At 42.7% G+C, this 14,090-nt stretch overlaps 1 protein-coding gene across 1 annotated transcript; it reads right to left on the bottom strand.

The window, feature by feature from the left end:
* Positions 1-2,975: 2,975 nt before the first annotated feature.
* On the bottom strand, positions 2,976-4,091 carry LOC139215542 (membrane progestin receptor alpha-B-like). The gene has a single exon (XM_070846534.1). It carries the CDS (start codon positions 4,055-4,057, stop codon positions 2,990-2,992), a length of 1,068 nt encoding a protein of 355 aa, XP_070702635.1. The 5' UTR covers positions 4,058-4,091; the 3' UTR covers positions 2,976-2,989.
* Between the last annotated feature and the right edge of the window lie 9,999 nt (positions 4,092-14,090).

Here is a 14,090-nt window from a genome sequence, read left to right as displayed (position 1 = left end):
AATAGAAAAAGTGAGCTTCGACAGTGAAAAGGGGGTTGATGCATTGATCCATTTATTCAAGCCAGTATTTTATCAGATATATTATATATATATAAGCAATTTCCCCCTGGGGATTATTAAAGTAATTCTGATTCTGATATTGATTACAATGTGTTCACCTGGAGATGGCTTGATTTCATGGATTGTTGAATTTCTGTATCAAATATGCAGATGATACTGCCTTGGTGAGCCTCCTACACACCCCTGAAACTGTCCAACTGAAACATCTGTTGATTTTAGAAAGATTTAACTCCCCAATCCTACTTTTATCAATAGGAAGCTAGAAGGGACCCGTGGATCGTGGACTGACCGCACTAAGACACAACAAAGAACGTACTTTTAAAATATCATTCATCATTCGATGCCTACAACACAATGCTTCAAACATATTACTTTGCTTTTATTGATAATGTTTAACCTTCTACATCATCTGCCGGTTTGGTAACACTACTAAGGCACAGAAAGAGACAGGAAAAAAAAAATCAAACTACAGTCAGTAACCTGCTGGGGATTACGTTACCTTCAGGATTGCAAGTGCAGAAGATAATAAAGACGATAATAATACGATGAAGAAAGCAACATGATGATAAAACGATAAAGAAAGCAAACACCCTTGTGGGTGATCAGAGGCACCCCCTTGTCTTGTTGTGTATACACACACACACACATATATGTGTGTATATATATATATATACATACATACACACACACACACACACACACACACACACACACACACACACACACACATATCTCCCATTACAGAGGGCATGCAAACTCAGTGCAATAAGGCACCGATTCCCTTTGTGCTAGTCATTAGTCTGAGCTTATTAATCACCAACACACATGCACAGCATCACAGTGTCAAGTGTGTCCTTCCAGTATGTAAATAACAGCTGGGGTCCTGCTAGGAGGAACACTGTTTAACAGGTTGCTAAGGAGACAAATTAACCATTGGGACACATCCATCAAGGAGCAGCCATCAGATTCAGCATGCTCTCTGTTTTGCATCATAAGACAGTCGTTGTACACTATTCTTTTCAACTCCATTTCATCTTTTGCAACTGAAATTACTGCGCTTGCAATAAGATTATACATTTTCATGCGAGTGAGTGTTACAAAGCAATCATCTCATTCTGTTGCTCTTGGGCTTGAGTCCAACCAAAAATAGCCCGACTAGGAAACAGTAGGTGGACTGAGGACATCACAAGCAGGAGGCCATTGGCTGACATTAATATCATTGGACAACAGCGAGAAAAAAATAATGGCAAAACTCTACAGATTTGACATAATGTTGAATGAAAATAAAAGTGCATTAAGAGAAATAAATCTGCAACAGTTTCTTGACATCAACAGGCACAATAAGGTAGTTTCAGTGAATAAAACATCAGTCAGAGGCAAAGCATTAGATCACACAATATAAAAGAGGTTACATTTTTACTGGTGTTGAAAATACACTTTTGTTAAGTTGTTCCTTGCACAGTGTGCAAAGGTCAGCACGCTCCTATTAATACAACCCAATTCTCCCCACCTATCTGGTCCCTCGCAGTCATTTTCAGACACGTTTGATATTTTTGCACAACAAAGTTCGGCGCAGTGGCCAGAAAGATGTCAGGAGATGAGATGTAGCATCATTGGTCAATTCTACACACGAGACTCAAACACGGTTATGAGAGAAGTTGTACTTCATGAAAATAAGTTCTTATTTAATACCCTATACATCTTTGCCTCCAGACCAGCTCTGTCGCACCGTCTGTGTAACTCATTCCCACTTTGCATCTTGGTCAGTAGTGGGCATTACTATCTCCCAAAGACAAACATTAACATGGTACCTTTATCTGTAATTAGCACACTCGTGTTTTTCCCTCATGATTCAAAAAGGCACAAACAAGATTTCCGATGAGCCACAATCCAGTGATTGCTGGCACATGTGTAATACATAATACAAAATACCGCATGTTTAAAAATACAAAATTTCCATCGAATTAAGACTTGATTGTACGTAAGATCCCTCATAAAAAAATATCCAGCTTTCTTAAATACAGTCTAGAGGCAGCACATGAGTTAAATATAAAAATGTGCAAACAACTGCCTCACAAGGCACAGCGACAAAGTGTTGGAACTTTATTATTACTCTGGATAATGCTGGACTTTTCTAATGTTGCTATGTTATAGTGTATAAGTAGATCTTTGTCTGCAAAAATGTTGCCAGTGTGCATTTCCATATATATATACATATTTATTTATATGACATAAATCAAACTATGTCATTTTTATCAGTAGCAGTGGCATATAGAAGATTTTAGAATCAGATCTGGATTATGTTCCCTTTCTAGAAAAGCACCAGCCTTTACTGATGCATAAAAAAATACTGATACTGCCAATTATTGCAAATATTTGAATACAAATCAGTACCAAAATACGCTTTATATCTTAATATATCTTCGGTGATCCCATCACAAGTGGACAGCTCTATGTACGTCTGCCAGCACCTGCCATTGAAACGCACCTCACACGCTTCTGCTCTTTATGCAAGTGTTTTAACAGTACAAAAAAAAAATCTAGATAATAGAAAGTCAAATTTTGCCTTATCAGCGCACCTTCTACTCAGGCAGAGGACGTTAGGTGAGTAGGCGGCCCTCCGTGCAGCCCTGGACACACACACACACGTACAAACTGCTGAAAAAATGTGATCACATGTGGCCCAGATCACATCCCAATGTGGTCTGAGCAACTGGATATCGAAACACATCCTGCAAGCATTCACATCTGTATTCAGAGCTATCCACTTGTGATTAGATCACAAACAGGGCCTCTGTGATTAACGGTTCAATAAAAATATACATTTACATAATATGAGCCTGCCGCAAATATGATTAGTTCACTTTCTATCAAAGCACTAAGTCTAGAAGGAAAGGCACACGAATGCTTTCGTACAACATCTAATCTATTATGTGGACTTTTGGGTTTTCAAGTCGAGCACTTGTTTAACTTTCCTCAGCATGAAGACAGCGATCAGCGTGCATCCAGCCAAAGCGACCACGTACAGTCCCACAAAGACAGCAGCCTCACCGCTGCGATGCAGGCGTGAGTACAGCTGCCTCCGGCCCACAAAGTCGAGGTAGGAGGCGTGGATCTGACACAGGGTGCAGCAAGACAGAAACACGTGGAACACCTGATGACTCTGTCCCACAAAGTCACAGCGCCCAGGGAAGCAGCGCTCCAGCAGGGGGAAGGTGAAGAAGAAGGCACAGCTGAGAAAGAAAGCCACCTGGCCAAAGTGATAGATAATGGCTGGATCATTGCTGCCTGTAGACCACGACACCAGTCTCTTAGCCACAGGACTGCTGTCCCAGACGTAGGCGAGCGCTGAGGGCACCACCTGGCACACCTTACGTACCCAGGTGGGCAGGCTGTGGTTGCAGTATTTGCCATAGCAGCATCCCAGGCATGACAGACAGCTGAGGACAGCAGCAGCAGGCATGAAGATCCCATGCACGTGTCTGTGCAGACTCTCATCCACAGCATAGTAAAAGTGAACTATAGCACTGCCGTACTGATACTGTGCCACCCCAACATAGTCCAGAAAGAAGAAGGTATAGTGACAGAGCTCAGACTTGCCACCCAGGAGGTGAGCTGCTACGCTGAATGCCGAGTAGGTCAAGGAGGACAGGATGAGGATCAACAGGGGCCACGAATGAGGATCACCGACAAAGTCCACAGTCTCAGCAAGTTGGTGCAGTTTAATGAGAAAAACCAAAAACGCCAGCAGGTGAGTCCAGATGTTGATGGTCTCATTGTGGCGCTGGAATAAAGACAGGAAGTAGTAACGCCAGTTTTGGTAGAGAGGTCGGTAGCCCGTGCAGACGAAGCGCTCCCTGAAGTAGTAGGGGACCTCAGAGTCCCTCATGGTGCCGGGCATGGAGGGGGCCGCCTCAGTCAGCATCCGGGGAACCCCCCTGATCTGCTGCAGGCTGATGAACACTCGCCCAATTCTCTCCATCACAATTGTCGCCATAACTGTCAGTAGCTGAGTGATGCACACTGGGTGGTTCCTGCAGAGAAGATTTCAAGAGTTAACATGTGTTATGTTTGAACTGTTTCACATGGGACGGATCAGCATGTTCAGGAGTGACACATTTTTTTGAATGAATCTGTTGATTGAGCTTCTGCACAGCCAGGCTAACTGTTGCCCCTGGTTCCAGTCTTTATGCTAAGCTAGGCTAACCGTGCCCCGGCTCCAACTGTGTACTCACGCACAGACGTGAGGATCAAGACTTCTCACCACTCTTCTCTCAGACAGAGAGAGTAACTACTGCAGGAATGTTTGTTTTTACAGTAGTTGAATGTAAGGAAGTGCATTCCTTCAACTCCACCACACCTCAGAGGGAAAAATTGCACTTCGCGTCATTGATTTGACGGATTTAATAACTAGTTACTGCACAGACAAAGACTGCTGCACGCCCAGCATGCAAAGAGCTTCTAAAATATGATACAGTATGAACAAGTTCAGCTGGTTTTCCCCATTTTGAACCCTTCTGATCATTCTGAGGTTTGGACTGATGGTTGGACAAAACTAGCACGGTGAAGGAGTCGCTTTGGGCTCTGGGAGACAATGTGACGACATCTCTCACTGTTTCATTCAGTTTTACAAATCAATGAATCGGTAGATTAAGCGTGGATTCTTCACATCCTGGCTTTATTGGCTGATTAATTCAGAATGAAAATAAAAGATTTATCAGCATGCGGTCTGATGCAAGAGAGTTTGTATCGGAGCTCCACCTCAACCAACCCCAACAGTAAAACACAGGAGTGCATGACTAATGATTTGACGTGTAAAAGTCCATACAGTCACAGAGTTTTGGACTTTTACTCATCTAAGTAATCCTCCAGATTAGACTTTTAAATGTATAAACTATTCTACTTTTACTTGAGTAACAATGTCAGAGCTTTTCACTGGCACACAGTATGTTACAGCATGCTACTAGTGCTGGTGCTTCTACAATCTGAATACATCCTCCACCACTGCCTTTGGGCTGGTAATGGCTGGTAAGACAGGAGTGGGTGGAGGATGAAGTTGAACCTGACATTAACACCATTTGCTCTGATTGTTTCCTCTGGATCAGGCCTTGTCGACTCCATCAGCCGGACTCCATGTGAGCTCTCTCCCCCCCTCCCGCACCCCAACCCAGTCCTGACTTACCCGTCAGTCCTGTGTGCGCCACTCTAAAGGTCTGACACCAAACCAAGACAGTTCCCTGAAGTTGTGCCCCAGCCTGAGGCGAAGCCCCAGCCTAACTTTCTCCAGCTCCAGGCCGCCTCTCCGGGCCTGGATCGCAGCCCCCCTCCCTCCACCCCCCGTCGGCGGGTCTCACCTGGTTAGAGTTAGGTCCGCAGCTCCACTGACCTCCTCCTCCTCCTCCGCCCGCAGAGACAAACTCTCCACAGATTCAAGTGTTGTTCCGAGAAGAAGCGTCAAGCTCCCGGTCATCACGAGACCGCAACCGGAAGTACAGTCATTTCTGCCACAAAAATAAAAGTCCACCTATCTGTTCTGCATTTGTTGTAAAACCAATAGAAAACACTTTAAAAGAAAAAATAATTCGCCCCGTTATCAATGTCAGATTCATAAAGAAAGAAATTGGAATCGAAAATGTGGGGAAAAGTTGAGAAAATGACATTAACTTGGAGTTGTGAAATCTGAAAATACAATAATATAATATTTATTATATTATATAGTCTTTTATCCTGTAAGTAGTCCAGGTTTTCTTACCAAACAGTCAGTCTTTGCTCAGGGTTGAAGCGCACTGCTGATCTTTGGTGGCCATAACCTCTAAGAATACTATTACGGAGGGTGCCTGGTCATTAAAGGGTTTTATTTTGAAAGAAGATACCGGAAGACGCGCTGCGGCCGCGCTGTGATGGACACCGGATGGATGAGGAGGAAGAAGGTGGTTCACTCACTGAAGGGAAAAACACCAGAGCAAAACCTCGGACGTGAGGTGCCCTAAAAGTGTCCGATGTGAAGAAATAAGACAGAGAAATGAGAAAGAAACACATCTGCGGATAGAAAGTTGTTTTCTGGTGTGTTGGATGTTTTATTCTTGACATAATGAAAAACATCCTCCAAATCTCAGCTGTTATCCACGAACCATCTGCTGCCTGTCTCACCTCCCGGAGGATGTGGCCTTTCACAGCAGTTTAACACGGGAGTTTTTCCTAGAAGAGAGAGAGAGGGTGGGGGGGGAGGAGGGTATTCAGACTGGGGTGTGAGCTGCTGGTGCATTCTTTACATTACAGTGTGTGACTGGTTCAGTGACAGTGTGTGCAGGAGCTGCTCTGGGCACAGAGGAGACACTAAACAGAGCTTATAGATTTAATCAGCTGTGTTAAAGGCTTTTAGGAAAATGTTTTGCGATTAAGGGCAAATTGTGAAGCCCTATTCTCACTTTAAATCACTATTAATCTTATATAATAATAATAATAAATGACGTGCTCAGAATAACTAACTGAACATGAATCTTGTCTCTAACAGACAAAAGCCCTGAGTGGACTGAGAGCAAAGTAGTTTGCAACCAAAGGGAAAATTACAGTGGACATTTGTTTTAAAATTACAGTTTGACATCGTCATACATCATACTTAGCTTAGCTTAGCATAATGACCGGGAACCAAGCCCCCAGGAAGAGCGCCAGGTTGAAAAGACTCATTTCATCACCAGAATTTGATCCATGTGATCCGATAACATTGGGAAAGTCAAGAGGAGCCCCATGATTAAATCATTTAACGCGTGTATGCCAGTGTGCTCCATGGGCCCAACGATGCAGACCTTCTTTATGTGGGCCTGTCCAGCATTTTTATCCCTCATCAGGGGTAACACATATTGAGACAATGTCGATTTTGATTGGCCTTAGTTTTTAAAATCCGTCGGACGCTGTTCTAAAATCAGACTCTTTTCCAGAGGTTGTGAAGAAAGCAGGGGGAGGCTGTCATCAGCAGCTGTACCGTAACTGTCAGATATCCTGACGAATCCTGGAGGGAGTGGCAGCTTCAGCACCTCCAGCAGTACAAGATCAAGGTGCTAATTGCTGTTTCTGTCCTCTGATTCCTCACCGTCAGCTCTCCATAGCCTCGACACTTCATCATTAATCATCATTATTGAGACCTGATGTCAACATTTTCATAGTTTTAGAGTACCTCTCAGCACTGGCCGGATGTCCCACATTGTCCCACACAAACATACAGTCCGTGTCCCACATTTGGTTTGTTGGGATTTGGTCGCAGCACCCAGAGTGTGTTCTGGTTTTTCAGTGTTTTGTGATATTTCAGGAAGTTGTTTGAGTCAAATCGGGGCCTGTGAAGTCAATCAGAAATGGCTGCAGCACATTTCCAGAGCTTTCTGTGCCCCATGTTATCAAAACCAGTTTGATCTCCTTTGTTTTCTAATCCTTCAGCCTGAGGCGGCAGTCGGCACGGGCCCTGCCTGGGGTGTGACTGTGAGCTCTGCTGAATGTCACCCTAAAGACTCCATTTTAACTCCACCTCCAGCAGTACCGCTGTACACCTTTACACATTTAGTCTGTGACTGTTTAGCTTTAGACTTGACAGACTTGTTTGAGGCCTTTGGATACACAACATAGGCCTGCAGTTTTTCATTGTTGCCTGAAAAAAACTTCTTTCCTTTAAGCACCTCATTACCACAGGAGTAAAACACTGTTATGGAGTAAAGACAGAAAAGAAGAACTAGCTTTACTTGTTTTTCTGTCTCGGGGCCACTTTGAGTTTTAAGCCGCATATTTGGAGGATGAGAGCATGTTGGCCTGTCCTAGAATTGTGGAGGTTAACGTCACGCTGACGGTTGAAGTGTGTGGGTGTGATGTTTAAAGTTAGAGGGAGCATCACGTCAGATAATGTCCCTGCAGGTACTGGAGGGGCTTGTGTGGGAGAAACAGAACGTACTCTGTAGTTGTTTGCATATTTGTGGATGTGTTTACACTGAGGGATGACATGAAGCGGAGGGGGAACGAAGCATTACAGATGTGATCTTTCCACTCTGACCGCACATTTCGCTGTATAAACACCAGAAACAGCCCGCTTCATGTGCAGACCGAGAACAGGGATTGATAAGGCTCTCCAGCTGCCTGGAATGCATTTGCAATAATCAACAGTCCTCTGCTGTCCTGGAGGAAATGAGTTCACAGTGTACCAGACACCAGAAACTGTGGTCCACTTACAATGACACAGACTAAATTTGGCTCTGCGACTTCCACTGTAGAGGCAGGTTTTCATCAGACGAACCTCACAGGGTTAAATTTACATCAAAATCTGGCCCCGTTTGACTATGTGAAGTGCTGATTGCAACAACAGCATAATGTTGGAATAGCAAGTCATTCACATGCCGGGCAAATAAGAGAGACTTTATTTATCGCACACGGGGGAAATTCACTTGTTACAGCAACAGAGGACACAGAAAAGGTGCAGAAACAAAGTGTCGGCAACAGAAGTAGTGCAAAAACAAGGGATGTAACAAATATAAAAATAAATACAAATATAGAAATATATCTATAATACATACGATACAATACAAATATGTAAGCGTAGAACAAGTGGGATCTCTGAAGCGTGAGCAGTAACGTTCTGGGTGGCGGGGTACACCCTGAGGTGTAGCACACCCTGAGGTGTAGCACACCCTGAGGTGGTCACCAGTCAATCACAGGGCCGACACACAGAGACAGACAACCACTCACACTCACACCTACTAAGCCCACACAAGCACGGGGGAGGACATGCAAACTCCTGATCTTTAATCTCTGACTCAGAACCAGAATGAAGTTTTCTTCACACAAACGAGAGATTTGCTATGTTATGTTTGACGCATAACATGGTAAGAGATAAAGGGAAGTGAAGCGTAAGTTGCTGCATAGTCTAGAAAAATAATATATATAATACATAAAATTATTTTACAATAAGAAATCACCAGTAACAGCTTCAGACATGGCCATGCAGCCATTTTCACTCCGCCACTCCCTCTCTCTTGTCCATTTATCTCTTACAAATATTTGCACATTTCCTGTTGTTAACCACACTCACTCGCCCCATAATTTCATTTCCTGCTTCGGGCCTATTTAATTTTTTTCTTGCCCTTATATTTTCTGTTGTATGCAGGCTTTTTGCCATTCTGCTGCTGTTAACTGATTTATTTAATGTACTCTTTCATAAGTGACGTCAACGCATCATTTTCTGCATCGTGCCGCTGTTTCTGTGTTTTCTCCCTGCTTGATGTGTACTTCTCATTCATATGTGACTCAGCCTGTTCTGCCATGTGCTCCAGGGACCCTAAAGCAGCAGCATTGTTGTGTTTTAACTTGGTTTGGCTCATATCTGCTAAGTTAACGTACGATATCTACACTAATACCTAATCTTGTGGTGCTTTCCTGTAGAGTGTCCTCTATGTTGAAATCTAGTTTTAACGCCAGTGTTATTTTAGCTTGTGTGCACGCAGGATACACAGTAATAGATTAGATGAGATCAGATCAGATCAGATCGTGGAAACTGAAGTTTCACAGCAGCAGCAAAAAGAGCAGATACATTCAGGTAAAAAAACTAGAATGTGATATGAGCATTTATTGTGCATACATCGAGGGGTGGAAAACAAACGGCGTTAAATACTTTATACACCAACATAACTTAACACTATAAAGTGCGCTGAGACAAAGGGATCATTAGGGGAGAGGAGAAAGTAAAATCATATATCAATAGAAAATCAATATGACAACACAAAAGCATTCATAATGCTGTGTTATTGAAGTTATCACAAACTAGTGCCAGTAGTCTGATGCTGGTTTTGTGTCTGGGTGTATAATTAAAGTACAGCGTGCGCTGCACTTCATGGGAGCTTGGAGGTGACAGGACACATCACAGACCTGCACACAGTTCCCTGGGGGAGGGGAGGGGGGGTAGGACACAGTCCTCTGGGTGGATCAGGTCAGTACAGGTGCTTTGTCTTGCCTGTTTTTAAGATTTTAAGGCTGTTCTGCAGCAGGATTCCCACCAGCACCTCCAGTGTCTCTGCAGTGTGACCACAGAGGGGCGCTGTTTCCTTTAGGTAGCCATGTTGCTCACACAGCAGCCTGCTGTATTCACACCCAATGTGCAAATGTGATTGTTTGTGCTTTGTGGACACCCTGAACGGGAAAAGCAACAAATTTCACTTTCTATGACGATGTTTTTTCCATCTATTTTCCATCCCATTCGTGACGAGAGCACACACAGTACAGCAGAGGTAAGATGAGTCCATTCTGGACCACGGCTGGGTTAAAGTAAGACATGTCCCCGGGGCAAAAATTAGATGTGACCCCCACTACACCCACATTCCTTCCAGATTCGGTTTGTATAAATGAATGTTAATTGATTCAAAATAATTTTATGTATTTATTTATCTGGACACAATATGAAGTGAAATAATTGAATGATCTCATAGTGTCTAAAACGTTTCCACACAGGGACCCTTCTGTACGGTGGCCGGGAGGTGCAAAACAATTTTACAATACGAGAAACACTTTTACAAAGCTGGAGACAAATTTACATTTTAGAAAACATTTTTACAAATCAGAAAACAAAATTACATTGCCATAACACATTTACAAGTCCTGAGACAAATTTACATTTGAGAAAACAAATTTACAAGACGTGAAACACTTTTACAAACGCCGAGACAAATTTACAAGTAACTTTTTCAGCCGGAAAGGGAATGTACCGCGTTAATCGGCTCATATGTTCGCCACAAAACGGGCAAAAGACCGCTTGACTCCCGTCCATCGTGGGTCGCCATGAACTCCTTATCACTTGTTGGTGACAGTTGGTACATTCCCTTTCCGGTTGAAAAAGTTACTTGTAAAAGTGTTTCGTCACTTGTAAATTTGTCTCAGTGTTTGTAAAAGTGTTTCACGTCTTGTAAATTTGTTTTCTCAAATGTAAATTTGTCTCAGGACTTGTAAATGTGTTATGGCAATGTAATTTTGTTTTCTGATTTGTAAAAATGTTTTCTAAAATGTAAATTTGTCTCCAGCTTTGTAAAAGTGTTTCTTGTATTGTAAAATTGTTTTGCACCTCCCGGCCACCGTACTTCTGCACTACAGGGCCTTAACATTAAGTGAGATACAGGTCCTGAGCTTGTTTGGCCCCCATCACTTCAGTGCATGATCTGCTGCATCTGGTGCATATCACGAAGCAAATCTTCAATTAGTCAGATGACCAGTCGCCACACTGTGTTACAGGGGCCTTTGGGTCCTCTGAAAGTCAAGGGCCCCGGGGCAGTTCCCCTCTCCGTCCAGCTGGAAATCGAGTCTCTTCTGGGTGGACGAACTGAACTGAATCACTCTCTCAGTCATTTCTCAGTCACAAGTGAACATGCAGTCACGCACCGAGTGAGTGAATGTGAAACACGTGCAACATTCAATACGAAAAACTGGGCGTCTTCGTTCTTTTCACTGCGAGGAAACAGTGCTTGTGGTTGTTGTTGATTGATCACTGATCGTACTACACAGTGAACACAAGTGGTGGTCGGGGGCTCAAACTCCTGCGCCAGAAAGTTCAAGAGTAATGCCGAACTTTAGATCAGTTAAAAAGATTGAAGGCTTTGAAATCCAGTGTTCATCTCTGATATTCAGCAGTGAAACTTTTAAAATATCATAAATTCTAAATAGAGTTTGGCGTGTTGGTCAAACCGCCAGTGCCTCTGATTCTGGAAGGCAGAAATCATTAGGGACTTTGGCCGTGATTCAGCTCGCTAAGTGGGACCAGTCTGAGCTCCGGTCGAGCACTAATTTGTCGAGCACCACTTGGGGAACAAATCTTTTTAATGAACTGATTCTAGTGATTCAGGACGCAGAAAAGAGCAGCTTTACACCTCACCACTCAACATAAACTTGGGTTAAGTCGTACTGACCTCCCTCTTGTCCTGGGAGATGCAACATTTGAAGCTTAGTGTACAGTTGAACAGAAAATCAATACCACAGTTTCAACAAATTACATTGAATCAATGGATTGATGCATTGTGGGAGGTGATTTTGTGTATTTGTGCGTGCTATTTAGTCAGCCAACGTTTCATGAGGTTTCATTAGCCTTTAATGACAAGGACCTCGGCTCCTGGGAGCTCTTAAAGTGACATGGCTGGATGTAGGGTAGCTTTAAAATCACACTATTTTTATTTGTCTTTAATCACATCCTCTTTTTGACCAGTACAACTGTTTACTGTCTTTACTCCTTTATACAACCTTTCAGATGAATGCATATTCTCAAAAGTGTTGAATTAGACCTGCTTTTTATTTCTTGGCTAAGTAAGTAAGTCCAGGAAGGTGACCTGGAAACTAGGGGACACTTGACATTTTACTTTTCAAACCTTTGACTGAAAAGAATAACGTGTCACAGAGTTACAGTCCCTAAAGCAGCACATCTCCTGGCCTAATTGGGTTGGATGGCTCAGCCAGATATCGAGGTGGCATTTTGCCGGAGAATTCCCTCAGCTCCCCGATGATGAGCCCAGTGTGCCTTCGTTTATCAACGTCTGCCTGCTTTTGCTGAGTAGTTTGTTTTTGCCCTTCGCGCAATATATCACCTGTCACATCTAATGGGGCCCAGTATGGAGTACACAGGGCCCCAGCAGATCCCTTGGGCTCATCTTTGTTTCCATTTCCACCATTGCCTTAGATAACTCCTTTGATAGCTGCAGCCCTTCACCTCCACCGTACTGGAGAGCTCTCTGTGCTGGCATGAAAACTAATAGAGGCTTTTTCCAATAAGCTGGAGAGAAGTCCCATTAAAATGCTTGTGGTAGAATTGAATTTGGATAATAACAGTGGACCTGCACTGTACACTTCAAACCAACTCTGGGACTTTACTGCTGACAAATTGTTCAAGATCTTGTTCCGTATTGCTTTGTACAACTACAGATGACACACCACACCCTGTTGATACCACAACACTAACCATATAATCCTTCTCTAATGTAAAGGATCTGCAGGTTAAGATACCTTCCTGTGTGACAACTTAACCCATCAGCGTCAGTGGACGGTGTAGCACCCTCTGTTCAGGTGAGGCTTACGTACATTAATGCTGTTTATATCGATAATGTTGTTCATGAAGAGCAAAAATGAGCATTAAAGCGCCGCTGTAACCCATCTTTGTGTGTTATGTGTACATCAGGTTTGAATGCTGTCCTGGAGAGAGGGAGGAGGCCATCACTGGTTCACTGTTTCTTTTTATAGATTGTTGCCTATACCGTTGGTTTCCATAACCTTTCAAATGAATCAATACTTCCTGACCACAGCTTTAGTGTGGACATGATGAGCTGCTCAGTTTATGACTCAAATTACTCGGCTGGAATTATGTTAACAGCATAAAGAGGTAAAAAATATGAAGCAAGTCACAGGATTTTTTAAAAATCAGAAAATATTACATTAAATTAAACTTATTTACAGAGTACTGAGACAACAACATGTTATTTAGCATCTAACCAGACGTGCAAAAACACAGCATAGTACAGAGCATGTCCATATGTATAGAGGTATATATGAATAAATAAAAGATATACAGTACAACAATAGATCAATAGAGAAGAGTATAAATGTTACATTAGAAATATAAGTATAAAAAAATATATAAAGCAGGTGTTAAGTATGAGTAATGCTAGTGAGAAGTTATATACAGAAACAGCTGGAAGTATGATGTGAATGCCATGAATACACTATGGACAAGATGTGTTCAGGACAGTGGCATAGATATGAATACATAAGGTGAGATATATACGTGATGGACGATATGAAACATGCACCAGAACTTAACTTTCAGATCTATATAATATCCCATGGAGATCAGCAGATTACTGATCTGATTGATCTGCTGATTATTTTCATGATTAGTTACATGTTTGGTCCACAAAATGTCATAGAATATACAGATAAACGCCCAGGATGATTTGCTCAAGCCCAAGGTGACGTCTTCATTGTCTTGTTTTCAGTCCAAAACCACAACATATTCAATATATACAGCGATT

Source organism: Pempheris klunzingeri, chromosome 16 (genome assembly GCF_042242105.1).
Source record: "Pempheris klunzingeri isolate RE-2024b chromosome 16, fPemKlu1.hap1, whole genome shotgun sequence".
In the NCBI taxonomy this organism is placed as follows: Eukaryota; Metazoa; Chordata; class Actinopteri; order Acropomatiformes; family Pempheridae; genus Pempheris; species Pempheris klunzingeri.
Note: the sequence above shows the minus strand (reverse complement) of the source record. Positions and strands in the feature narration are given on the sequence as shown.